Below are 25,032 nucleotides of genomic sequence, written 5' to 3' on the forward strand. Positions count from 1 at the left end.
GTTCTGGTGAGGTCAGAACGCCGAGCTCTGATTGGTTCTGAATGAAAGACAGTGGGTAGACCTCAAGGCAGCTTGCTTTGAGATCTGCCCGCTACCCTTTAATCAGAGCCAAGCATAGCTCGGCGTCTTTCTGACGTCACCGCGACTTCTGCGCAACAAGCAGACGACTTGCTCTCTGCATTGCCACTGACAGCTTAAGAAACGCTGGGTATGGCTTTTTAGTTTACACTTCTTGCTTCGTGATTGGCTCGTCAGCGCTCTCAAGGCCAATGCAACAATTTTATTGGCTGCTCAGCGGTGATAGGATGCTCAGGATTCGCCACGTCCTGCGGTTCTTAAGTTGTCAGTGACTATGTTTCTAGACACATTCTAAGCCTCGTCATCCGCCGAAGTTCCTCCGTAGATCGCAGCCATTAGATCTCCCGAGAGTTCTGTGGAAGAGCAGATGTTCGAGATTTCTTAGAGCGTATTTATTGACCTCAGTATACCCGAGTTACCAATGCAACGCCAAACCTTGCACGTCAAAAGCCGGATGGAGTAGCGTACTGCTTTGACAGCCTTTAACGCATTCCTAAATATTGAGGCTATATCAGATAACGTTCTTTAACAATGAAAAAAGTATGTATGGAAAGAATCAAGTTTGTCGTGCAGGGCACATGTTCGGTGGTTCGGCCGATATACATTTTTGGTACCTCGCTTCGTGTACGACTTCTGCGATAGGAGGGCAATGCTCTTGCAGGTGCATCTCCGCGCGACTTTCTTCCCACCGGTTCAAATCTCGGAATCCTTCTCTCGTCCGAGACCTCAAGAATTAGTTTTGCTGGGACTACAGGACAAAAATCACTCTGGACAGATGTCTGTGAAAATTCCTGGCAGGAATAATTCGAAAAAACATCAGCTTCAATAAGTATTCAAGCAAACCCAAGAACACGAAGCTATAAAATCGAACGAAACGCAATTATCTTGTCTTTCGTGTAAATATAAAGAACAAAATCTATTTTATATCGCTGTTAAACTCCTGAGACGCGTTTCTTATGACTTCGGTACTAAATATGGTTATCTTTATCGTTGACGAAAGTGCGTAGTAAGGGAATTTATCATTATTCTTCTCTACAGTAGCAACATGTACGACACAAACGCCATATGGCGCTATGATTATCTTTCTATATCTTCGTTTCAAAGACGTACTTTGTAACACGCAGTTGGAAAAAACGTACTGCGTCGCAGCTGCAGTACATACAGCAACCGCTTTGTTATCAATGGCACCAGAGCAAACGGAGCTAGGGGGGGTCACCGATCTTGGTTTTATCAGCATGCTGTTTCATTAATCACTATTTTCCTCGATCCATTTCTTTTTTTTTTACGCTTGGACAATTGCTAGATGGAAATTTTGTATTGAGGTTATCACAGGAATGTTATCAAGTACTCAGAGAGCAAGCTAGCTTAAATAGCGCAGACACCTTTGGGAGACAATCATACCAAGTATTATCTTACTGGCCCACGCCACAGCTGATGACCGGAGCAATGCTGAGAGTTACGGCAGTCGTTCTGCTTGTTGCTCCATCTTTGGCGCAATTGACAAAAGGCAAGTGGGGAATGGGGATTGGTGAAGTTGGTCCTGGTTTTATTTGTTCTTAGTTTATCCCTACGCTAAGGTAATAATAGCAGCCATGACCCTGCTACCGAGTCTACAAATTTCAATTCACTGCATGGGCTAGAAATTTCACCCGAGATAGTAGCTCTCTGAATTTATTTATAAAATCAGTTCCATACATCTGCACATTTCATAATCACAAGAAAGCGTAGGGGTACTGAATTAAACCATTGCGTTTATTTTCATTACATGACATTTTTAATCAATAAGACCGTAATTAAAATCTAGCCGAACTATTGTATTGGTTGTACAAATCGCAGAATGAAAGAACTAACACTATATGCGTGACACTTATTCAGGCACCACGAGTCATATTGTAAGGTCAAAAATTATTGATTTCTGTTTAGAGAAAAGACGGTGAGAGTGCAGGCGAGCTGGTGATAGCTATTCATGTCGTATTACACCTGAGAGTGCGGTGGAAGAAATCGGAAGAACTTTCAGTAGAAGGAACAGACACAGAGAACGTCTCAAACTCAGCTCAAAGTCAGATTGGACTGATTGTTGAGGTCTGGTAGTCTTCCACATGCTGTCGCCTGATTGTTCCTTTGGATACTCCTTAACACTGTTCTTCGCTTTACGCTCCAAAGACTGTCAAAAAGTACCTTCTTTCCTGCGTTCCAGCGTTGGAAGTCCTGATCGTGCTTGTATTGCTGGCCCCGAAGGATGGTCCAGATGCGCTCGCAGGCCCGTCGTAGTTCTTCAATTCTCTTGGTCGCACCTTGTCTGTATGCCTTGATAATCTTCTTTTTGGCGCTCCATGGGAATCTTGAGGATGATAGATGTTTGAAGAGGTTCGGATCCACATACCGCTTTCTCAAACTGATGCCCAGGAAAGCGACCTCCGCTTCCAATTCAGCCAGACGTCGTCCCAGGTTGTCGAGCGCCGTGAATGCTTGAAGGAGCAGCGAGGTTGGTTGGGGTACAGCCGCGGGGCCATGGTTGAAAGGAAATAAGCCTGCTTCCGGAACTATTAGTGAAAAGACGGTGAGAGTGCAGGCGAGCTGGTGGTAGCTAATCATGTCGTATTACACCTGAGACTGCGGTGGAAGAAATCGGAAGAACTTTCAGTAGAAGGAACAGACACAGAGAACGTCTCAAACTCAGCTGAGTTTGAGACGTTCTCTGTGTCTGTTCCTTCTACTGAAAGTTCTTCCGATTTCTTACACCGCAGTCTCAGGTGTAATACGACATGATGGTTCTGTTTAGACTCGGTTAAATCTCTTGGACAGCAGTATAAATATTATTTAGATAAAGCCATTTTTGTTCTCTTTTTTATTATAAAATGCCGCTTAGAAAAATCTATTTCTACTTGTTCGACAACTGCGGTGCTCCCCCCAACTCCTACGGCTTGCACGCGATCCCCTTTTTTCTGTTTCGCATTCCGTACGCGAGGCCGCGCCACTTTTCTTTGCACACTCGGATAGGCGGAAGACCCCCGCTATTATCCTTTTCGTATCTTCTGCTATGTAGCGTCATCTCCTCTCTATTTCGTTTGACATCTCGATGGACGGCAGCGAAGAGTATATCAGACACTCCAGCCTATCACTGTTAAAAAAAAAGACCGTTTAACTACGGGACATATCCCTGCTAGCCTTGCTGCCACATGTTCCATATCATTAAATTACGGAAGATGTACCATAATTCCTTCGTACGGAGCATATTGTGGCAACAAGGTTAGCATGCATGTGTCCCGCACACCGCTGTGATAGTGCAAATGCTGTTTGCTGCTAGCTACGGGAAGTGTGCCATCATGTTCAAAAGCAGCACATGTTCTGTTGGAAACAATGTCAGTACATTTTTACAAGGTGTCCCCCACAAAAAAATGTTATTTTTTGTTTTTTTTACTGGAAAAATCATCTATGCATTGTCCAACGCTCAGTTTGCACCTAAATTTAGCGCGAGCAGCCTACCAAATGACAAAGTTTCAGAGCTTGTCGCAATTTGACTCAAGCGTTATAATTGAATTTGGACATTTTTATAGGAGAAAATGGCTGCCCACCAGTACATGGAGATGAAAGGTTTACCCTCACAGAAACGGGCCATACTTTCACACTGAAACTTTCCCAAAAACATTTAGGATTTTTGAATACGATGGTGAGTTCTAAAACACTGGCATCCGGTTCGCACTGCCACCGCTAAATTTTAGCGGAGACTGAGCGTTTGACAATGCATAGTTTATTTTTGCGGTGAAAAAACGATAAATGTTTTATAGGACATGCTGCGTCATTGGACAGGTTTAGCAAGTCCAGTTCTGCAAGACGTACAATTTTGTCAAAGTATGTGTATACTCCTGTTGTGGCACACATACATGCACATATAGCTGGTGAAGCGGAAGTTCCCCATGCTGTGAATTCCGCATCTTTTGTGCAAAAATCTTCGGTGGTAGCCTGCGATATTAGCACATACCGAGGAGGATATATACTTCTTAAATCATAAAGGTTCGAAGGAAAGTGAAATGTTCATTCTTGAGTCCTGATGGTATTAAACCAGTACAGTAAACAGACTGTGAAGGAAAGCCAAGTGTTTATTGCATCAAAATTCTCAGCAATAGTACCAGCTTACAAATTACAACTTGCCGTAGAAAATAAATTGTGAAAAATTTATCATAATGAATGAACAAAGCCTCTTTGATCAGTACTAAAATCTCTCTATTGGGTTAAGTAATGTTGACAAAAAATCGACTAGATAAATCAAACAAATCTAACCTATAGTCTGTCGCAGAATAAGAAACGAGGCCCAAGGCACTCCATAAAGCTCTCTCGTCACCATTAGTGATATCCCCATTTCCACTTGCATTTTCTCCAGCGTTCGCTCAACTTAAATAGAAAGCAGTGGAGGGCTTGGCAGAGAATCGTATCCCCTGTTTTTTGTGGTGCAGAAAACTACAGTGCTAAAGTCTCCTGCCCCTTCTTGAACTTCGAAAGTTCTTGAAGGGCTCCCTGGAACTCCGGGTGCACCAGAGCCACCTTCCGAGGAGAACGCCGGTCCCCTCGTCCGGGTTCATGCCCACGAGTCGACTCCAAGAAATGTTATGTTCAAATGTGATATATATATAAATGTGATATATAATTACATAATTACTTATTTATCCATTTATTTAGTGCAGATTTAACTAATGCAAATATATTCCTCTGAGTTAGTATGTCTGATCCTCTTTCAATCTCGCTACAGCGACTTCCCCGATATAGAAAACCACGCTAAGTCGAACATATCTTGAAGTAGGTCAGGCTCAGCGAGTACCCACATATCATATACCCTATGACAAACATACCTCAGAGCTCAACCACCGCTCTAAGTTACATAGTTCGAGTACAAACCACAAGTTGTACCAGTTCGAGCTTTTACTGCAGTTATGTTTTTGGTAGAAGCTGGAATCAAGCTCACAAATCAGCGTCATCTTGTTTTAGGTATAATTTTCTTGCATGAAATCCTCCCTTTCTGATGACTGGATGGCGGTAGTCACCGGGTTGTGTCGGGTTCAAGCTCCTTGATAGGCCGAAGAGGGGTTAGGGCGTCTCCGAGATGACCGAGGACCATGCCGAACCCTCCTGGGCGGTGGTGTAATCACGAAAAAGAAAGTTATGGAGTTTTAGCCCCTCCCCTTCAAGAAAAAGAAAAAAAAAAAAAGAAAAATTTAGCCGGCTCTGTAGATGTGCAGGTCTCAAGTATCGAGCAGCGCCCCTAGCGAGCAAAAGTAGATATTTTTAGGTCGCCTTTCCGTTGTGCGTCACGTGACGCTCTTCAAACGCTCTGTTAGTTCCCATGGGCAGACGCTAAAAAACGCCGAGATACGCTAATTTACGTTTGTGGATCGTGCTTGACGGGACACTAGGCGGCGCCGCTTCCCACCAGCATTAAATGGTCGCGCCTCCCGAACCCCAGCCGAGGTGCCTCTTTTGTGATAGCGTCTCATGGACGTTACAGCTCACCCTCGCCGAGAGAAACAGGCCCAAGGCCAGTAGTTTTCAAGTTCATAACAGCGTCCCTGGAGAGCAATAGAATATTTTTAAGTCACATTTTGTTAGCGTGTCATTATGCTCCCCTGAGTTGCTCGGGGACGCTATAAAATATAGAAACAAAGAAGTTTAAAAGAACGCAATTTTTTGCTTTCGTTTTTCATTCAGGCACTTTGTTATAGCGCATAGAAATACGCTGACAGACGCTTGCAATCGTACCTTCCTCGTGCACGAACTGACGCTACAGCGCCGCCTTCATGGTCGCGACCGTCACTACTACATCGTCGCGCATTCATAATGCGCTCGCCTGAACTGGCCGAAAGAAACAGGCATATAATAAGCACATGCACATGTGACTTGTCCGCCTCAACCCCCCCCCCCCCCCCCCACGCACTCCAAGTCATGAATGTATCAACCACCCCAGTCTACGCCCCCCCCCCCCCCCCCCTTAAAAATAAAAAAAAGAAGACATTCCTGGCTAGCCGCTGCACCTGGGGCCCCTCAAATTAGGCTGAGCTCGGCGTTAGCGTCCGGGAGCGCGAAAATCTCAAACGGAGCTAAAAAATGAGGGAGGAGCACCCAGAAAGCTCACTGGGGTAACCGCTTAACTTCCTGCATCGGGTGCTCTCCAAGATGCGCGTGTTAGTGGTCATAAAATGTCAAAAAGATAGATTTTTCGGAGCACAATATATCACCTGTTGCTCTCGCCCTGCAGGAGAGAGGTGCGCATGCACAGCGCGGCCTCATGTCAATGGTGCATTGGATGTGTACGTATACGTTGCAAAAACAGCGGTTGAAGACTTAAACACGGAGCACGCCGTGCTCAATGCGTTTTGCAACGGCCGGTGCAAGCGCTGGCTCGATTCGCTTGAGTTGCGTGATGTTGGTGATATTCTCCTCCGCGCTCTGCGCGCTGCTTGCTGCGTTTCGCATAGCCTTTATGATCTCGAGGAGTTATAAAGTTCGATACAAATGAACAAATTTTGTCCTTTTTAGACAAGCTCAATGGGCCGGGAAGTTGTAACACGCACATATAAGCTTTTCTGTAAGGTCATCTTTATTGTCATGGGGGGAATTGACGTTCATTACCAAAATAACTCATTTGCGTTTCGACGGTACAGCTCCTGTTTGTGAACGCAAACGGAACATTGGATGTAATGCAGAAAGACGGGGCATGTTCTATTCGACTTTTCTCCGTCGACTGATGGCACAGCTCGTGTCTGCGAAGAAAAACAGTACATTGAATGTAATGCCGAAAGACGGGACATGGTCTTTCCGTCTTTTCCCCGTTGATTGATGTTACTGTTTTGTTGTTGTTTTTTTGTCTTTCTTTTTAACAGTGTGGAGTAGTCTTATATGCCCCGCTTGAGGAGCAGGGCATCGGAATGGTGCTCTCAGGGCAGCCATGTCGCCATGTTGGCATCAAGCACGCTGGGAAGCGACCGTCGTTTTTGCGGGAGTAACGGAGGCGCGTCGGGTGTGGCCGTGAGGCAGCATGCGGCGTCCCGAGCAGATAAAATAGTGTGGCAACGCGCAGCGCCTACAGTGTCGTCCCGTCATTTGTCTCCTCTATACTCTCGGCGAACTCGCAAATAGCATTCTTAAGAGTTGCCCATTTCCTTCCCATGCGCAAGTGCCAAACGAGGCGGCGTCTGACATAATTTCTCGTAGTCGGTATTCTGTAGATGCTCTTGCCACTACGCGCGCGATTAGCGCCGTTCGTAACACTGCAGCCCGTCATGTTCACGGGACTCTTTCTACGCGAATGCTAAAATCATTGCGGTAGAACGTAGCAGGCGATGTAAACGCCGTCCCTTCGCTTTCGGATGAACGTGACCGCTTCTCCGCCAATACGGAGTTGGCGGCGGAAGGAAAGGGAACGCGATACTCTGGTTTTGCGAACAGAGCCTATACAGTTACTCTATTCCAGCCAAGGGAGGGTTGTGAAATTATCATGAGACAACGCGCCCGCAAGGTCATGTGACACTGTTGCGGCGCTGGATTGGCTTTGATGGCTCGTTGCGTCCGCTGTAAGGTGTACTCTTAAGAAATCTGTAGCGTCTGCTCTCCCACCAAGCATTTGGGAGAGCGCTGCAATCTACGGAGGGCGTTCAGTGAATGACGGGGCTGATAAAAAATAATTTTAGAGAACCGTTTTCGCCCATCCGGTACGGTACGATGTGCCCTCTGATACGAACTGCGCATTTGCGAGTCTTCTGCGGCCTTACCGCAATGTGCCGTTCGAACCGTAAATCACGACCAATCGCCGACATCGACAGTCTCGCTTCGTTACATAAACAACTATTCTGCTGACAAAGGGAGCCTGCCGAGACTTCATACATGAATAAAATAACTCGGGGTAGTGCCTGCCAGGAGTGATATAGGTGGCAGCAAGTGTATGGAATCAGCAAATAGGAATGAAACTTCGGAACAAAACGCGAGAGAGGTTCGTCTTAAGAAATAATTCAACGTTTAGTAAATGCCAGACACGCTTGCGCAGTAGCTCAGTTGGTTGTAGCGCTAGTTTTGGTCTCGAAGGAACGCGAAGATGGAACGTTTTCAATCCGACTGACCTGCAAAATGTTGATTTTAATGTTATTACACATTTAGAATTTATTACTTAAATACAAACATTGGGACGTGCAATTCGGGCACTTATGACCCATTTCTACAGCTGCCATAATGATTATCAGGGTTGTCTGTAGTGCCGACCAAGTTAGCAACAGTTTTTTTTTTTTTTTCATCAAGACTCTCGATACTTGCTTTAAACATTATGCGTGAATTAAAGTTTTGTGTTCTAAGTCTAGTCACATATGTCCTATAAAACGAGCCCACTGGATACTGGGTGATAAGTTTTAAAAAGAAGGGCACAGCATTAACGTGACAAGTGTTTATTTTTTTTTTCCTTCGTGGTCGTATCGTACACGGCACGACGATCGGTTCGCTGAAATACGACCGCGATCATCTGCTATCTACCGTAAGCGATCGCAAGAGCAACGTGAGCGCCGAGGCGATTGGTGTAGCCTAGCCTCCTCAGCCCAATCGCGAGGGCCTCGTCCCCTGACACCCGGAGCCAGCCGATGGTTGTCCGCGTCTCCGAGATGCGCAGCTCCGATCGACCAAAGGTTACATTCCAAGCTAAGGCTACCAATCCTGGCTACGTGACTGAAGACAGAGGAGGTGTTTCACCTTCTCTGTCTTCAGGCACGTAGCCAGGATTTTGTTTCGGGGGGGGGGGGGGGGGGGGCCCACCCATGACAAATTCCTGTATGAGAGGGAGGGGGGAGAGGAGGGCCCCAGAAAAATGGACGGTTTCGGGGGGGGGGGGGGGGGGGGAGGCCAAGCCCATGCCCCCCCCCCCCCCCCCCCCCTGGCTACGTGCCTGTCTGTCTTCCCTTCTAGAATACTCTCAGGCTGTGTTCCAAATCTCACTCAAATGAATCTTAGTTACTCCGGCCGGTCGTGTCACGTAACAACACAGACTGAAAAAAAACCGGACGCGGGTAGGTTTTAAAACAGCAAAGTACAAAACCCTTACCCTGGAGTAAGATCGAGTAAATTTTGGAACACGGCCTCAGTCAGTAGCACCGATCGGAGATGAGGCATATCGTTTTTCGTGAACCTGAACTGCCGTACGACACCTTCCTCGTCCATCCACGCCAGGTCGAACGTTGCAAGCCTCGCGCCAACAAGCGCCTTCGCTTTGTGCGCAGAGAGTCGTACAAAATAGAATGTTCTCAATTGTTTTCGCCGAATGCGGAGACCAAGTCGTTTGCTTCTTGCGTAAGAGTTGCGGCGACGTCAGAACGACGCCGAGCTCTGATTGGTTTTGATTGAAAGGATAGTGGATAGACCTCAAAGCAAGCTGCCTTGAGGTCTGCCCACTATCCTTCAATCAGAGCCAAGCAGAGCTCGGCGTTCTGACGTCACCACAACCCCTGCAAAAGAGGCAGACGAACTTGCTCTCCGTATAGCTCCGCAACTCCAAGACGCGACCAAAAAGATCGAGCTCCAGTGTTGTCGGAAAGCTCGTATGCTCCTTTAGCAGACGAACAATTTTAACTTAACACTGCCCGTGGCGACACCCCATGGAACGCCAGGGGCTGTACCACGGAAGCCCATTCATTTTAAGAAAACAAGACGAAGTATGAGTAGATATACGAAGTTAGGTTCTTTATATTTTCGAGATGCGAATGTTATTTACTTCAGTTTCTGCGATTCGTAACCCCCCTTACGCACAAACGTAAATCTGTCTTTTCTGATGAGACCGATGTAGCTTGCCGTTGCCAGGGGGCGCGACCTGTGCCAATCGTCTGCAAATAATGTTCCACCAAAGCCGTGTCAAGGTACACGATCGGTCCACACGGCCGATCCAAGGTATCAATCGTTTTTGTCTATCGATCATATTTCGTTTCGGTTCAATAAACTTTCTAATGGGGAGTTTTAGGGAACAGTTTTTTCGCACATCCGATACGGTACAATAGGCCCTCCGGTACGAACTGCGCATGCGCTACCGCAGAAGACACTCATATATGCGCAGTTCGTACCGGACGGCCCATCGTACCCTGTCGGATGTTCAAAAACGGTTCCCTAAGACCAACGGTATGCGCTCTGGCACTGAGCATGGTGAAACATCCTGCTCAGCGGCAGAGCGCAGACAGGGTGTTTTAGGTTTAAAGAGATTACCAGCATCGGTCATTCGTTCAACGCCCTCCGCGAATTGCAGCACTCTCCCAAGTGCCTGGCCGAAGAGCAGACGCTCCACCTTTCTTAGTGTTCAACGTAGGAACGGTGTACAGAATTGCGAAAAGTTCGAACTTGGCTGAATCAATCGCACGTCCTCCTGTTCTTCAGGGTCCTGCGGTGTTTCCCCAATCCAGCCAGTGCTGGACCCCGAAGACCGGATAGTCGGTGGAGCGACCGCCCTGCCCGGAAGCTGGCCCTGGCAAGCGCAGCTGCACAACTGGCTAGGAGGTTTCTGCGGCGGCGCATTGATAAGCGACCGGCATGTCCTCACGGCTGCCCACTGCGTCAAGTGGGTTGATGGAGACCCGCTCTACTCACTTCGCTGACCCAAGTCAGAGGCGATAGTGGGGAGTCTTGGTATATCGTTTCGGTACCTCCGATACCGAGAACCGATACTCCCCTGACGCCTCTGCATTTGAGTACAATCGTTATCGGGCATCCTTGTCGGCTAGCTTAACTTGTGCCTGCATCACGAGTGGTAACTCTGTCGCAATCCCGCGATTCCTACGTGCTTCTAACATTTCTAGATTTTACTTAGGAGTTGTTAATGTGACTCAGCGAGTTTCTAATTGGAACCATATATGGTTCCAATTCGACAAAATAAACGTATACGTTGATTTTGTTGAGTTAAAAAGTTATTTAACAGATGTTACTTAATTATCAGACTTGTGAGGAATATCCCCCTATATTATGTTCCATGCTTGGCCGTATAACTCAACTACACAGATCGCATTAATGTACCTTTCACGGATATTTCAATGTATCCATTGGAATCAAAATCAAACACCCTGCATATAGAAACGTGTACCAGTTGTTTTCAGGATGGTTGTCTCTGCATTGTGCCGGGCCGCCCTCACCAGCTTGGAGATAGCGTATATTTTTAGCGACGCATCATTTTTAATACCATAATACGTTACGCGAATTTATTGTAGGCCCCAATTCACTGTGACGCATATTTGCCAGGATCCCATTTGTTGAGTGCAGACTTTTTTTCTAAGTAAACGTTTAATAGATCCGCCGAAGAGTGGCGACTTTTCTAGTGCAACATTCTTGTCAGCCCAAATATTTAACGTGGGTCGCGCAATTCTGATTCCACGACCGCAGGCAGGAATGTACACGGCTAGAAACTAAGGGAGAGGAGAAAACGAGAAAGCACAGAGGCGCCAGTGACTGCTCTGAGTGCAGGGATTAGTGGTGAGACGCAGGCAACATTGTCTCTACTCACTGTTCATAGCCTTCCATATACTGACAGAGCCTGGCAGATCGCCACGAGAAGCGGCCGCCGAAATGGGAAACGTGGAGCGGCATAGAACGGATGAGAGGAGAGCCACGTGACAGGCGCCCCGCTGCGGCAAGACGCCGAAACACACTTCTCCCGAGCGAAAAAGTGTGTTTCGGGTACTTGGCGCTGCAAACTCTGTGCGCTGACGTCCAGGTTTCCCGACAAATGTCTCCTTGATTCCCTGTGCTACCAGATCCTCGCGCTCCAAACCTGCGCCCGGTCACTCATGGCTCCGTCGTCGAACTGACAGGCTGTGTGAGCAAAGAGGAGGCTATGCACCGTTCGAACACAAACGCCGAACGCCACACGCCGTCCTTCCACGTTCTTCCGGTACAAAATTACACGTTTTGTTTGTGTTTTTTCTTGTCTTTTTTAGTTATGTCTACATAAAACAAGTTGTGGTTTGGGGGTGGGGGGGGGGGGGGGGGGGGGTCGGATCAGGATTCTTTGTCCTGAACACTGACCAACTTTGGCTTTGCTTTTTTTGTTGTTGCTTTTTTTGGTTTGGCGGGGGGGGGGGGGGGGGGGGACACGCTGTACATCGGTCTAAAGTGTGACGTGTTGCTTGACATATAGTTTTAGAGCGCAGCTCTCAGGCGCCCGTTTCCGGCTTGGGCGGCGTCGCCGTCGGCATCGGCGTAACCGTGAGGTCACATGATTCCCGTGAGGTCACGTGACCCTGGTGACGCCACATGACCCCCGTGAGGTCACGTGATCCCGGTGACGTAACATGACCACCATGAGGTCACGAGGGTCACGTGACCTCACGGTTACGCCGACGGCGGCGGCGAGGCCGACGCCGCTCAGAGGGAGGAGTAGCATTCAGGATGAGGTGGGGAGGAGGTTATACGGTCCTTTCAACACCCTTCCCTCCTCCTCCTCAAAAGCTGCGCTCTAATTTGGAGTTACAGGGAGTTGTAAACGGCTTTCATTTTCTAATCTCTATTATAACGAGGAAGGTTTATTTTGTCTATTTGCTCTTCATTTGCATGTTCATAAACAGCGCAAATTATTTTAATGCAGGCGGCGTTTGTTACGAGAAATACGTGTTTCTCTCGGCTCTCATCGTCGGTCAAGAAAGGACGACACGGAGCAATTTTTTGATGTCGCAGAAATTTGCATTCACCCTCGATACAACGAAAGCCTAAAACTGGTAAGGTCTCGAGTGACAAATACCGGCATGGCTGGTTTAGCAGTAACAATAAAGGGGCACATGTGCGATATTCAATTGGTATGTTTTTCACGTTACACGAGCTTAATGTCACTGTACTCTGACCGTGTTTACATGAATGCGACCGAAGCGCGTCGAATCAAGGAGGGACCAATCACACGCATCCTGTTTCCTTCCTCCTTCTTTTTCTACCCATCTAGTACCTATCGAAATAGTCGAATCTTGATTGGATTCGCTACAGTCGCTTCCATGGCTGCGTTTACATGGATGCGACCCCAGCGCATGGAATTGGGATTTAACTTTTGATTGGAAGTAGATGGGTAAAAGAGGAAAGAGACAGGGTTTGTGGGATTGGTCACTGCTCGATTCGACGCGCTACGGTCGCACTCATGTAAACCCAGCCCATGTAAATGCAGCCTATGTTTCATACTTAGTGTACAACGCTGTCAAAACTGCCGTGTCCTTCCGCGAACGAAACCATAGATGAAGCCATGCGCTCGCGCGAGTAGCTCTGCCAGCGTTGTATACTAAGTATGAAACGGAGTGTAGTGGAACCAATGTACTGACACGCCATTCCACTGACCAAGAAATTTCTTTGTTGTGGTGTAATTTCAAGGATAAAAGCGAGCGTTTTCTTTCAGTTTCTCTTTCGCCTAGCTGGATGACGTATAGCACGGAGGTCGCAGTGTTGGCATATTCAACGTTTCTAGATCACCTCAGTTGTGGAACTTCTGCGGAGGGGATGTCCCCTTTTACACGCTGCAGTTCACCTTCCGTCGTTGGAAGCGCAATCTAAATTTTTGGTTTAATAATTGTGCATTTCATGGAGTACGGTGAAAAGCCATTTAAACGCTGTGCTTCGAAATATACCTATTCCATATAGAATACGCTGAAGTTACTATAACAGCCGTCCCCCCAAATTGGGAGCGCCTCAAACCGCGGGAAGCTAGAGTAACTGTACGTGCTCCGCTTGCGGAGCAGAGTACTGCAATGGTGCTCCAAGGGCGACCATGTTGGGTCCAAGGCCGCACTGTGGGAAGCGACCGCCGTTTCTGCAAGAGCCCCGGATGCGCGGATGGTGTGGCTGTGAGGCGGCGTGCTGCGACGTGCGGAGCAGCACTGTGTGTGCCTACCGCCTTCTACTCTGTCCTTGTCCTTGCGCTGTTTGTTTTCCGCGAATATGAATGACCAACTACCCCAACCGTCAACACTGCGGAGCAGAGAACATGTAGTGCGGCGAAACGATGTGCGTACGCCGTCGTCCTGTCGTTTGTCTCCTGTTTCTCGGTATGCTTTCAGTAGAATGTAGTAGCTGACAAAAACGTCGTCCTTTCGCAAGCCAAAGCTACGCGTTGTTGTCTGGTCCGAAGTTCCCGGATGTGCCACTCGCATATCACTCCGCGAGCGCCGCAGACGGGAGCTACGCGATCGTCCTCCGTGTCGTCTGCTTCCTGGACTTTTAAAACATGTTTTAAAACATCGCTCGCGTTATGAAACAACGTGCTTATACTGTATTCAGTGGCTACACATACTTGTGAATTGTCAAAGAACCTTCCAATTCATTCCATTTTAGTGTAGGATATATATTTCGCAAACGCGAAGCAAGAAACATGATCCGCCCCAAACTTGTCACCTGGAAGGTCGCTTTTCCGCACAAAGAATGGACCCAGCTCGGTGCACGTGACCGTTTCTCTGCCAATGCGGAGTTCGGGGCTAAAGGGAAAGGAACGAGATACTCTAGCTCTGCAAGCAGAGCCTATGCAGTTACTCTACGGGAGCCGAGCCGTTGGGACAGAAGGTGGTACTGTTCGTGCAAGCAGCGTCTATGGCAGTTCCGTAACTGAGCTAATATAGTAACGTTGCCATAATCCCCCCAGTGACGATATTTCTAGGTTGCTCATCAAGCGGATTCCGAGCATTGCGTGAGCACTCGATTTGGACTCCTGATAGCTCGACAAGCATGCGGCGACTGGCTGGTTTCGAATCGCTGCAGTGACGAACATAGAGGAACCCTAACAATGTCTGGAACTCAGCGCATGTACTGTGCCTTGCCAATCCCTGCGCGTGAATATGAGAAACATCGACGGTATATAATCGGCTCCAGATCACGTAACCGCTTGGTCTAGCTGCGAGCTCAAAACGTAAACGCTGCGCGGTTTTTTTTTTTTTCTTTTTTTTTTTTTGAGACGATATTAGCGTGGGAAGACAAAATACCGTATGTTTGATATGTAATAAAAATCGAGGATTTATTGAAAGTGGTATTTGCGAAAAGTAAACAGACATATTATCTAGACTGCCTGACGAACCTGCATATTTTACGTGTGACGTCATCCCAGCAGAAGAGGCGGGTAAATTTGAAACTCGGTTTCGCATCACCTTCATTTGCCTCAAGTACATCTCTAAATTTAGGGATAATAAATAGAATGCAGGTAAAAGTAAATCCCAGGTATTTCGATAATTTAGTCACTTGTAGAATTTGGACGACCGTGACGGGCCGCGTTTTCGGGAGCTTCGCCAGGCTCGGCTGCCTTTCGCACAACAAAGAAACTTCTTACATGTTTTGGTTTTGGTTTTTTACAATAAAAGAGCCAAATGTTCATAAATAGGTGTTTTGCTTTTATATATTTTGTAATGAATCCAGAGTCATTGACAATAATATACCTGGTATTGATGATGATAATTTTGCTGCATTCAATACTATGGAATAAATTATGATATCAAATGTATAAAAGCGAAAACAAATGTCTAGTCGACAAGAAATATCGCTGTTGACAAATGAAGTTAACTTAGCAAATATCTCCATTCAATGTGAGAGAAAACTCTGAAAGCATATCTTTCAAGACCATTTTTAATAATGTTTTGCTTGTTTTTGTATAAATACCCCTGAGAATGGTTTAAGACATCCACTAAAGATCAGATGCAATACCTGGTTTGAACATAAACATTGGTACATTTAAAAAGACGTTGTATTTGAAGTTTTATTGGAAGATTCGAAGCTGCGTCATAGCCGTTTTTTTTTTCTTCCAAATAATTGATTATTTGCTGGCACCTACTCATAGTGTCGGTTGGCTTCAAACTAACAAATAGTAATGCAGTTAGTCGTGTACAAATATAAAGGTTTTCATACACACGTCCAACTTGTGCGGTAAAAAAAAAAAACATTTGTCTAAATTGAGTGAGGAAAATCATAAGTCCGTAAATATTACACTTTGAAAGTATTATCCTGGATGCTGTGACAGTACGACCAGCAAAAAATATTGTTACTAATGCACCGAAAGTCGAGAGTGAAATTTACACATTTTTCAACTGCTACTAAGCCTAATGAGAAGCTGGGCTTGACTAACCCTTCCTAAGTTCGTTTTTGTTCATAAACGTAAAGTCCGCATACACCGTGGGGAAGTGCACTGTTCCCCAAACTTAACGCTGCCATCAAATGGTTCGTACCTAGCACTTTTTGTGCGATTCTTGAACCTGCCGGTCCAACCGCATTGTGGTTTTGAACCCCCGATCACAATCCGTCATGGTGAAGACATCCCAACTGCTGCAGTGCCAATTTAACCTTAAGCAGCCAGCCATAATCAATGTTTAGGTAAACGAGTGGCGACATCAGGTTTGAGAAGTACTGTACATAAATTATATAAAATATCGCAAGTTTCGCAGGAACCTTTATTGTGGCCACAAAACAACGTTAAAATTGGTGAATGGTTCACTGTTAGCAAATTGTTTTTACAACAAAGTTAAAGGACCGTTCTTATTTTGTCTTTTCGTCCACAAGTGACGTACCGAATGTTCTTAAAACGCTAAAAATCTTGTGCCTTTCATTCATTTTTTTATATTTTTTTTTTGTCGCAGCAGACGTGCTAGATTACTTAATGAGAAAATAATTACAGGCGCTTCAGGGGCCACTAACCTTACGAACTCATCAGCACGTCCAGTTTTTTTCAAGTTCTGTTGATTGTGGTTGTGCCTATATGCTTCACGCTTAAACAGTCCTCCCACGCCACCAAACGCACTTGGCATTCCCCACATGCCGTCATAGCCTCGTCACAAAAAAAAGGGAATGATGCAAGTTTCATTAATAACATGCTTTCAGGCCACTTTTGAACGAACATGTGCTCAAAAAGTGACAAAAATGACGGGTTTCTCAATGTTGCGTTAAACAAATTCAGCTGAGCACCCACTTTAACGGCCCCTATATGGTCACAATCAACGTTCTCATGTGCTTCCGGTACCAGATATTGTATTGCAATTGTTTGTAATTTACCGCGGTTTCTGTGGGCGTTCTTCTTATCGTAAACATATAACGGTTGGTCTAAACGAGCGTACGTTCGCAAAAAGGCTTAGCTCGTGTGGAGAAACGACAGTTTCAAAAAGCAGAAGTTTCGTGCTAGGGCTGCCGGCATAATAAATATATCTTGTTTGCCTAAAAGTCTCTATTCCGCATAAACCTTTTGGGGGGAACTATCCATAAGCTTTTAGTTTTCGTGATGCAATTCAAACTATTATTTTACCTGCGATTTCTCAGATTTGTTCAAGTAACTAAGTTAGACGTGTGTAGGTAAACCATCACAGATTAAACATAACATCCCACTTAGGCATCAGCTTTATTTTATTTAACTGTGAGTTAAAGCCAAATTAATAGGCGTGCAAACGACGACGACCATGCTTTGCATCATGGAATAGAAATCTTGGAATAGAACTTCAAATATATCGTCCTCTCAAATGTACAAATCTATGTCCAAAACATATATTACATCTGATTTTTATTGGGTGTCGTAAACCATACCGGAGGCTCTTCCTGCGAAAAAAATATTCAAAAGAAATCTTTCATAAAGCTGATTTTGAAATTTGTAATTTTAGTGTTTACTCTCGCGTTCAAAAGCTTTTTTCACATAAATTATCTTAAAACAGCGTTAGTGTTCTTGTAGAATAAGTATTTTTTTAAGTTTTAATTATTTTGTTTATAATATACGATAAAACAAAACTCGAAGTACATAAGTTAACATCGTCCAAACCGCCCAAACTATAGTCAAAGGGGCTAGGTTCAAAATGCTTTACAGGAATAAAACCAAGAACAAAATTTTATGAACATTTGGCTCTTTTACTGTAGTTTGAAAAACCGCATAAAATATTTCTTTGTTGAGTTGAAAGTATCTGAGATTTCCGAACCTCCCAAATACGCGATCTCTGACAATCGCACACATATAAATATATGTATATACCGGAGTCACAAAAAACAAATTACAGTTTTTTTTTTATTAGCGCAAAAATAAGTTAGGCATCGCCGAACGCTCATTCTCCACCCAAAGGTAGCGCTAGAGGTCACAACCAGAGGCCAAAGTTTCAGCCCGATCCTAGACCTTATTTAAAAGTCATAAGTGATTTTCTGTATATTTCAATGGGAAAATGGAGCCCATTTTTGCCCGTTTTCAATTTCTGGTGCCATAGAGCCCCATGTATTCGAAAACTCTGTCGGCCGCCATTTTCCCATTGAAATGTTCAGAAAATCACTTATAACTTTTGAATAAGGAATCGGATCGGGCTGAAACTTTGGTATCTGGTTGGGACCTCTAGCGCTACATTTGGGTGGAGAATGAGCGTTCGGCGATGCCTAGTTTATTTTTGCGGTAAAAAAACCTTGTAATTTTTTTTATGTGACACCCTGTATATAACGAAGTTAAACACTCACGGTGAAAAACAACAAACAGCGGAAGTTTAATCAACAATTTCGCCGAGAAACTTGGCTTCGTCAGGGGATGTCTTAGAAGTGAGGACATACCGCTGCGGCAAAGAAGTTGAGAATTGGAGAAAGAAAAACGTAGCAACACAAATGCAAAAAGAAAAACAAAGTTTTATGTTGTAAAGCAAGGTAAGCGTTTCTACACAGCAAACAACTTGACCTGAGCCCGCTCCTCCTGCGGGGCGGCGGATTACAAAGTGCGCTTGAACGCCTACAGCTACAATAGGTCGCAAACGGGCGATGTCGTCGTGGCTGATGGCACTTAGTCCCCCACGAGCCAATGCACTTCTGCGACGGTCGCCGGACCTACCTAGGGCGCCACGCGTGTAAAAAAAAAAAATTAATCAAAACATCGCACGAAAAAACAAAGTATCTTTTCTTTCTTTGTCGTTTGTCAAAAAAACAAAAGAGGACGAAAGGATAGGGGATGGGGGGGTACGTTCGTGAGATGTGGTTAATGAAGCACGCGTGCAAAGGAACATCACGGTTCCACAGAAGATAGCATTTACAATATAGGAGTCGTAATAGAATAATCACGTGCTCCAATTCCAGCAGAAAATGCCGTACCATTTTGAAAAGGTAGGGTTGGTTAATGCTCTTATTGATGCAAATGTTCCTGGTCTCTCATTTATTCCTTTTTCTATTGTATTCAATGTGTATCGGGTCATTCCGCGTGAAACGTCCCACATGTTGCGCTCGACCACCTCCGATCTCTAAAGAAATTCATGGGCTTCGGCCGCAATGTCCGTAGCCATACGCTAAAATAGTTTTGACGAAAAAAAAATGTGTGATGACGAGAGCGCGATTTTAATTTTTGAAAACAGCGTGAAACTAGGCATCACTCGATAATTGACGAAAAATCAGCTTTTTTATGAAACACCCAACAATTTTTTTTTTTAATTTGCATGGTTTTTTACTTACAATGTGATTGGGTTTGTGCAGTTTTGTTTAATTTTGATATTGTTTAAAAAAACATATTTTATATAAAAATAAACATTTTTGTCATTTTACTAAATACTATATATAATTGCTCCCGGGACCTTAATAACTTTTTACTGGCTGCCCCCTCTAGGTATATAATCTATAAAAAATATTTAAACCGCTCAAATAAACATCTTGCAGTAAAAAAAAATCCTGAAGTTGCCAAAAAGTGCGTTTTGACGCATAAACAGCCGTTTATTCCACCCTGATTCGGTCCAAGTAAAAATACAAAATATGGTGGGTTTGGAAGAACGATTGATCGTCTTTTGATTCTGAAAGTTTAATCAGAGTAATTTTTGTTTAAAGCGAGAAAACAATTTTTGAAGTTGAACTCTCGCACCACTACCCGGCGTCGCTTCTTAACGCCTCTTCGCCGCACAGCACGCCACCTGCGACGATAGCCGAAGCGATTAGGTCCAAAGAAACAACGGAGTTTGCTGCCCGCTTCCCCTCGTCTCTCTTTTCTGGCTGTGAGGGAAGAAACGGCGGGTATCGTGTAATAATCGGAGGTGCCGCAAGTGCGTCGCCATAGCAGGCACGAACCCAACCATATTGTAAGTCGACAACCGTGCAAATTTAATAAAAAAATATCGTTGGGTGTTTGATAAAAAAAGCAGATTTTTCGTTAATTATTGAGTGATGCCTAGTTTCACGCTGTTTTCAAAAATTAATATCGCGCTCACGTCATCAAACAATTTTTTTTGTCAAAACTATTTTAGCGTATGGCTACGGACATTGTGGCCGCCGAAGCCCAAGGATTTTTTTTTAGAAATCGGAGGTGGTCGAGCGCAACGTCTGGGATGTTTCACGTGGAATGACCATATATGAGGTATGGCTCTCGCTGTTCGCACTTCCGGTTTAATCTAAATCCAGTTTCCACTGATGTCACAGATAATGCATTGAAAGGATGCTCTGGGAGGCGGAGGTATTTTGAAGGAGGGAGGCTTGGATGAGGTTTAGAGAGAGCTCTTTGGTTGTTGAAGCGTAGACTAAACGCTCTCTCAGTATGTCCTACGTATTGCGTTTTGCATACTCTATACTCTAGCAAGTACGTTTGAGGAGTTGCATGTCAGTTCCCCTTCAATTTTCATTGAGTTCTGCGAATGCGTGCTTCTGGCTGGGTTTCTTAGCTGTATTCGCAGATTAAGCACTGCGGTGTATTAGAGGGCCTGCATTCGTTGTGTCGTGGCGTAGAGTTTAACCGAGAATTTACTAGCGTTTCTCTAATGTTGCGTGATCGTCTATAGATCAATCACGTTGGGGAGATCTTATATATACGATCAAATTATTCTTTCTGTTTGCGGCATAAAATATCGCATTTAGATTGCAGTCAGTCTGAACCACTGTTCGGTGTAGATTAATTGAAGTGACCTGGGCTGTCTTCACAATTTTGTTTTTGTAAACTGGTTGCTTTGTTGTCTATAATATGCTAATGTAAATAACCTTTCGATTGAAACCTTCATATTATGGAAAGCTATAGTTAGTGTTCATTGACAAGATAAGAAACTATTAAGCATTCTCTTGGCGGATTTTGACAGCTCGCCCACAAAACTGACAAGTCGTGGGTTTCTTCTGGATTTCTAGGTCATGGTACCCGACATAGCGATCATCAAATTGCGTCAGTCAGTAAACATGACGAAAGCAATTCAACCGGTCTGTCTGCCAAAGAACGGAGACAAGCTGGGTTTGGGAGCAACGCTTTACGCCACAGGTTGGGGCGCCACAGACGGTGAGGAAAACCGCAATCCATTCACATATTTCAATCGCATTTTTTTATTATTAAACTTCAGTATTAAACAATTTGGCCAAGTCAAATGCTTTTCAACGATGCTTCAGCATCCTGGTATTAAATGTCGTATATTGTTGACTGAAATAAATAGATGAATTGTATGCACATTTGTTTTTGTTTGCGATTCATATATGATTATTTATAGCGGTGCCCCCTTTGTCTCCATTGAAATCGCAACTTTTTACTGCCAAAAAAATAAAGACACGAAGCACAACGCCGATGTAAATTGGTTTGATTGTAATTATGCACGTTTTGCAACCCGCGCTCATGAACTGAGTCATCAGTTCATAACAATTTATGAAGCTCCATTGTCTCCTCTTCCTCTCTCTTCTGGTATCTTTCACGTGTTTTTGAGTACCTTTGCCGCGTTTCCAATCTGCATAAATTGCTTACGTATTTGTCCATGCTCAGATATAAATTTATTCCTTGGCGTTTCTATACTGCATTTAACCTAAAATCTCATTTTATGATCTTAAACGGATCTAAGCACGGTGACTGAAACGAGTGATTTGTGACAGCTAACTCTGCATATTCAATAAGTGCAAACTATGAGGTCCCCTCGTCACAAACCGTCACCACCGCCAGGTTATCTTAATAACTAATTCACATACTAATGAAACGAACACTCTGAGGCTCTTGTATGCTTTGTGAGGCTTCTAATTTCTTTGAGTTTGTTGTAATTTATTGTTTACTCTAAACATCGTGATGCCTGCGTCTGATCCGATGCCTGGTAAAATTATCATCTCATGGTATAAAAGTTATGGTTAAATAATAAGGACTTTATTGTACGCTGTCCTTAGCATTACTACCCTTTTAAAAAAATCTTTATATTTGTTTAATAAACGTGTCAGAGCCTACGAACATTAGATAAATTATTGTATTATCTTATCCGTTCTCATATATCTAAAGCTACAAATTAATGCATTTTTTTAACTATTTCCATGCAAACGTTTACTACCAAAATATTTTCATTTGGTCTCGCCGTAAACCAAAAGCTGTACTGACTATCTCATCGCTATAGGTAATTAAAAGGCTGCATGCTTGAACCCTTTACAAGCAAACCAAACAAGCACACAACACGACCACGCTTCATCGGTTCCAGCAAAACTTCTAATATAGTTGTTTTTTTTTTTTATTGCGCTAGAGACTGCAAAACGTGCGCGTATTCATCGCGGTAAGTACTGCACATTTTATTTCTTATTTCCATTTTTTTCTTAGGCTTACACACAAGATTCCCCCAGGAGCTTAAGCAAGCCATGGTCAAGGCCATGCCAATTGACATCTGCAGGAAAAAATGGGGAGCCAACAGGATCTCTGAACTCATCTGCGCCGAACATCAATACGGATCTATTTGTGAAGTGAGTGTAATTATGGGGCACATCTGCGAAATTAAGCTCCTCTGTAAGCTCTTGTTTTGATCATTGGCATTATGAAATAGCGGAATAAACCGTCACCTACCTGGGAAGTACACAATACGAACCTGGGCTATCATGCAAAACAGCCCTAAAGCACAGCCACCATTGACGCCTTCGATATCATTGTCAGGTCATGCTTCGAAAACTGAATGCATGACGAAGCAGACATGTTTATAGCATATAATAATAAATGGGCTTGCGGAAACAAGTACGCGCGAGAAGGCATAAGAGAACACACCATTATACCCACGCGGCTGTCCGCAGACCTAGAATACATTGTTCTTCCGAAGATGACTTGACGTCGAACATTAGGTCCTAGCCTGGTCATATAATAAATATCTATAACACGAATACACCTGGAGTGCTTGAAAGGGTACTCCAGAGGTTTTTTTAACTACCTCAATCAACTCCCCAGCCTTTATTTACCCTTTCCGGTATGCTATTTAGTATCGCGAAATTCATAATAGTTATTATGAAATCGGCAAATGAAAATGTTGCAAAAACCAACATTCAAATATAACCGTACTTTCCGGTGCCGTGACGTCAGTGGCAGGCAGTCTTGCCAGTCAAGCGAGCAGTCTAAAAAATGGAATAAGCCAATCACTTGTTCCGTGCAGGTGCGCGGGTACTGGAGGGAGCTTCCCAAGCATTCATTTGACACCATGAAACTGCTTCCAATCAGTAAGGAACAGATTGTCCAGTCCAAAGGGTGAACCCCTGCCTTCCGCTGGCGTCACTTTTTCGTGGTTGCCAGTACAGACTCAGTTCGGAAAACACAGTGAGGACCAAAACTCTAAATTCAATAACTTCGCGAAAAAACAATATGTTGATGTATAATATTTGGGATCCTATTTTAGCGATGTATGTTGGCGAGCTTAGAAAGCTTTCAAGCAAATCGGAGACAATAAAAGAACCTTTAGAATACCCCTTTAATGTGCGTGGAAATGACTTAGATGCAGTGGCGTGACTAGGGTCAGCGGCACCCGGGGCGGTGGCACGTGGTGACCCCCCCCCCCCCCCCCCCCCCGCCGTTCGTCGCCTGCCGCAACACCCCCCCCCCCCCCCCCCCTCTCGTGGCCCCGCCGCGAAACCCCCCGGAGCGCTGCACCCGGGGCGGTCTGCACCCCCCCCCCCCCCCTTGCGACGCCACTGCTTAGGTGGTATTGAATATGAAAGCAATCATACACAAGAAAATAGTTTCCTAGATGCGCCCTAATTGGTGACGCTGTTCCCGTGTCTTTCCTGTGATCGCGGCGAGTGTTGTCTTGTAATTGGATACTGGTATGAAAAGCGGTCAACGCCACGAAGAAGACGAACGGGGCACCATGACCACGCCGATTTACGTTCAACTGCGCGCAAGAAAGAAGTCAGCGTAGCGCATGCAAACTTTGAGAGGCCTCCCCCTGGCCCTTTACAACAAGCACGCAGACTCTGTTTGGGTCTTCCGTACAAACCCCCCGTGGAATATTTTGCTCGTAGAATTTTAATTTCAATGCCGCTCACCCCCCCCCCCCCCCCTGAAAAAAAAGGCACATATAGTTAAATTTTTTTTTTTTTTTAAGTTTTTACGCTTTCCGCGGGGCAAATAGTGTACCAAACAAACATAGCTCTTCGTTGTTGCTGTTTCTTTTTCTTCTTTGTGTGTGCGTGTGGCAACGTTGATTAGATTTAGAAAATTCTGCGTTAAATCAAGCATACAAATTTAAAAGTGCCAGTTTAAAGGTTAAACTTGTTCGCAGGGTGACAGCGGCGGTCCCGTGGTACGCCAGGAACACGGAACGTGGACTCTACACGGGATCGTCAGCTCCACTCCGTTTATCTGCGGTACGATGCTCGGACCGCAAGTGTTTGTGGAGGTTTCCGCCTACGTGAACGACTTCATCGACCCCTACCTGAAGCTCGGCGGCCTTGAAGATATATGTCACATTGTAAGACCTGACGAGTAAACAGTAATGCACATTCCAGCGTAACTGAAAAATAAAAATACGACAAAAAATAAATGAAACTTTTCACTAGCAAGAAGCAGCTTCCAATAAATCTTCTGTAGTCACTGAAACAAAATCTAATTACATTACACGCTCAAGCAACTTACAATATTCCGACTTTTCTTTCGATGAACGGAAATTTGGCAGCTAGGCGAAGTCTCAAGTGAACCAACAGTAGGTAATTTAGTGCAATTGCTGCGTGCGACCTGCGTTCATCTTCGGTTACCCCTTCTTCCCCTCCATAATAGCAGCATGTTGCTTTACGCGTAGCGCTCCGTATTTTAGGGGTACGAACCACCGATCTCTATGAGAA

The 25,032-nt window shown here is 44.8% G+C and overlaps 2 protein-coding genes across 2 annotated transcripts; both read left to right on the plus strand.

Moving 5' to 3' along the window:
• The first annotated feature begins 2,433 nt into the window (after window positions 1-2,433).
• On the plus strand, window positions 2,434-12,861 carry LOC120836671 (coagulation factor IX-like). Its single transcript, XM_040205680.1, has 4 exons — window positions 2,434-2,563; window positions 10,465-10,645; window positions 11,832-11,968; window positions 12,662-12,861. Exons 1-4 carry the CDS (start codon window positions 2,434-2,436, stop codon window positions 12,784-12,786), a joined length of 573 nt encoding a protein of 190 aa, XP_040061614.1. The 3' UTR covers window positions 12,787-12,861.
• An 8,249-nt stretch (window positions 12,862-21,110) lies between these two features.
• LOC120836224 (chymotrypsinogen A-like) lies at window positions 21,111-24,825 on the plus strand. The gene is made up of 3 exons (XM_040205679.2): window positions 21,111-21,259; window positions 22,538-22,677; window positions 24,474-24,825. Exons 1-3 carry the CDS (start codon window positions 21,118-21,120, stop codon window positions 24,678-24,680), a joined length of 489 nt encoding a protein of 162 aa, XP_040061613.1. The 5' UTR covers window positions 21,111-21,117; the 3' UTR covers window positions 24,681-24,825.
• The last annotated feature ends 207 nt before the right edge of the window (window positions 24,826-25,032 follow it).

Source organism: Ixodes scapularis, unplaced genomic scaffold (genome assembly GCF_016920785.2).
Source record: "Ixodes scapularis isolate PalLabHiFi unplaced genomic scaffold, ASM1692078v2 PGA_scaffold1__304_contigs__length_218370807, whole genome shotgun sequence".
NCBI lineage: Eukaryota > Metazoa > Arthropoda > Arachnida > Ixodida > Ixodidae > Ixodes > Ixodes scapularis.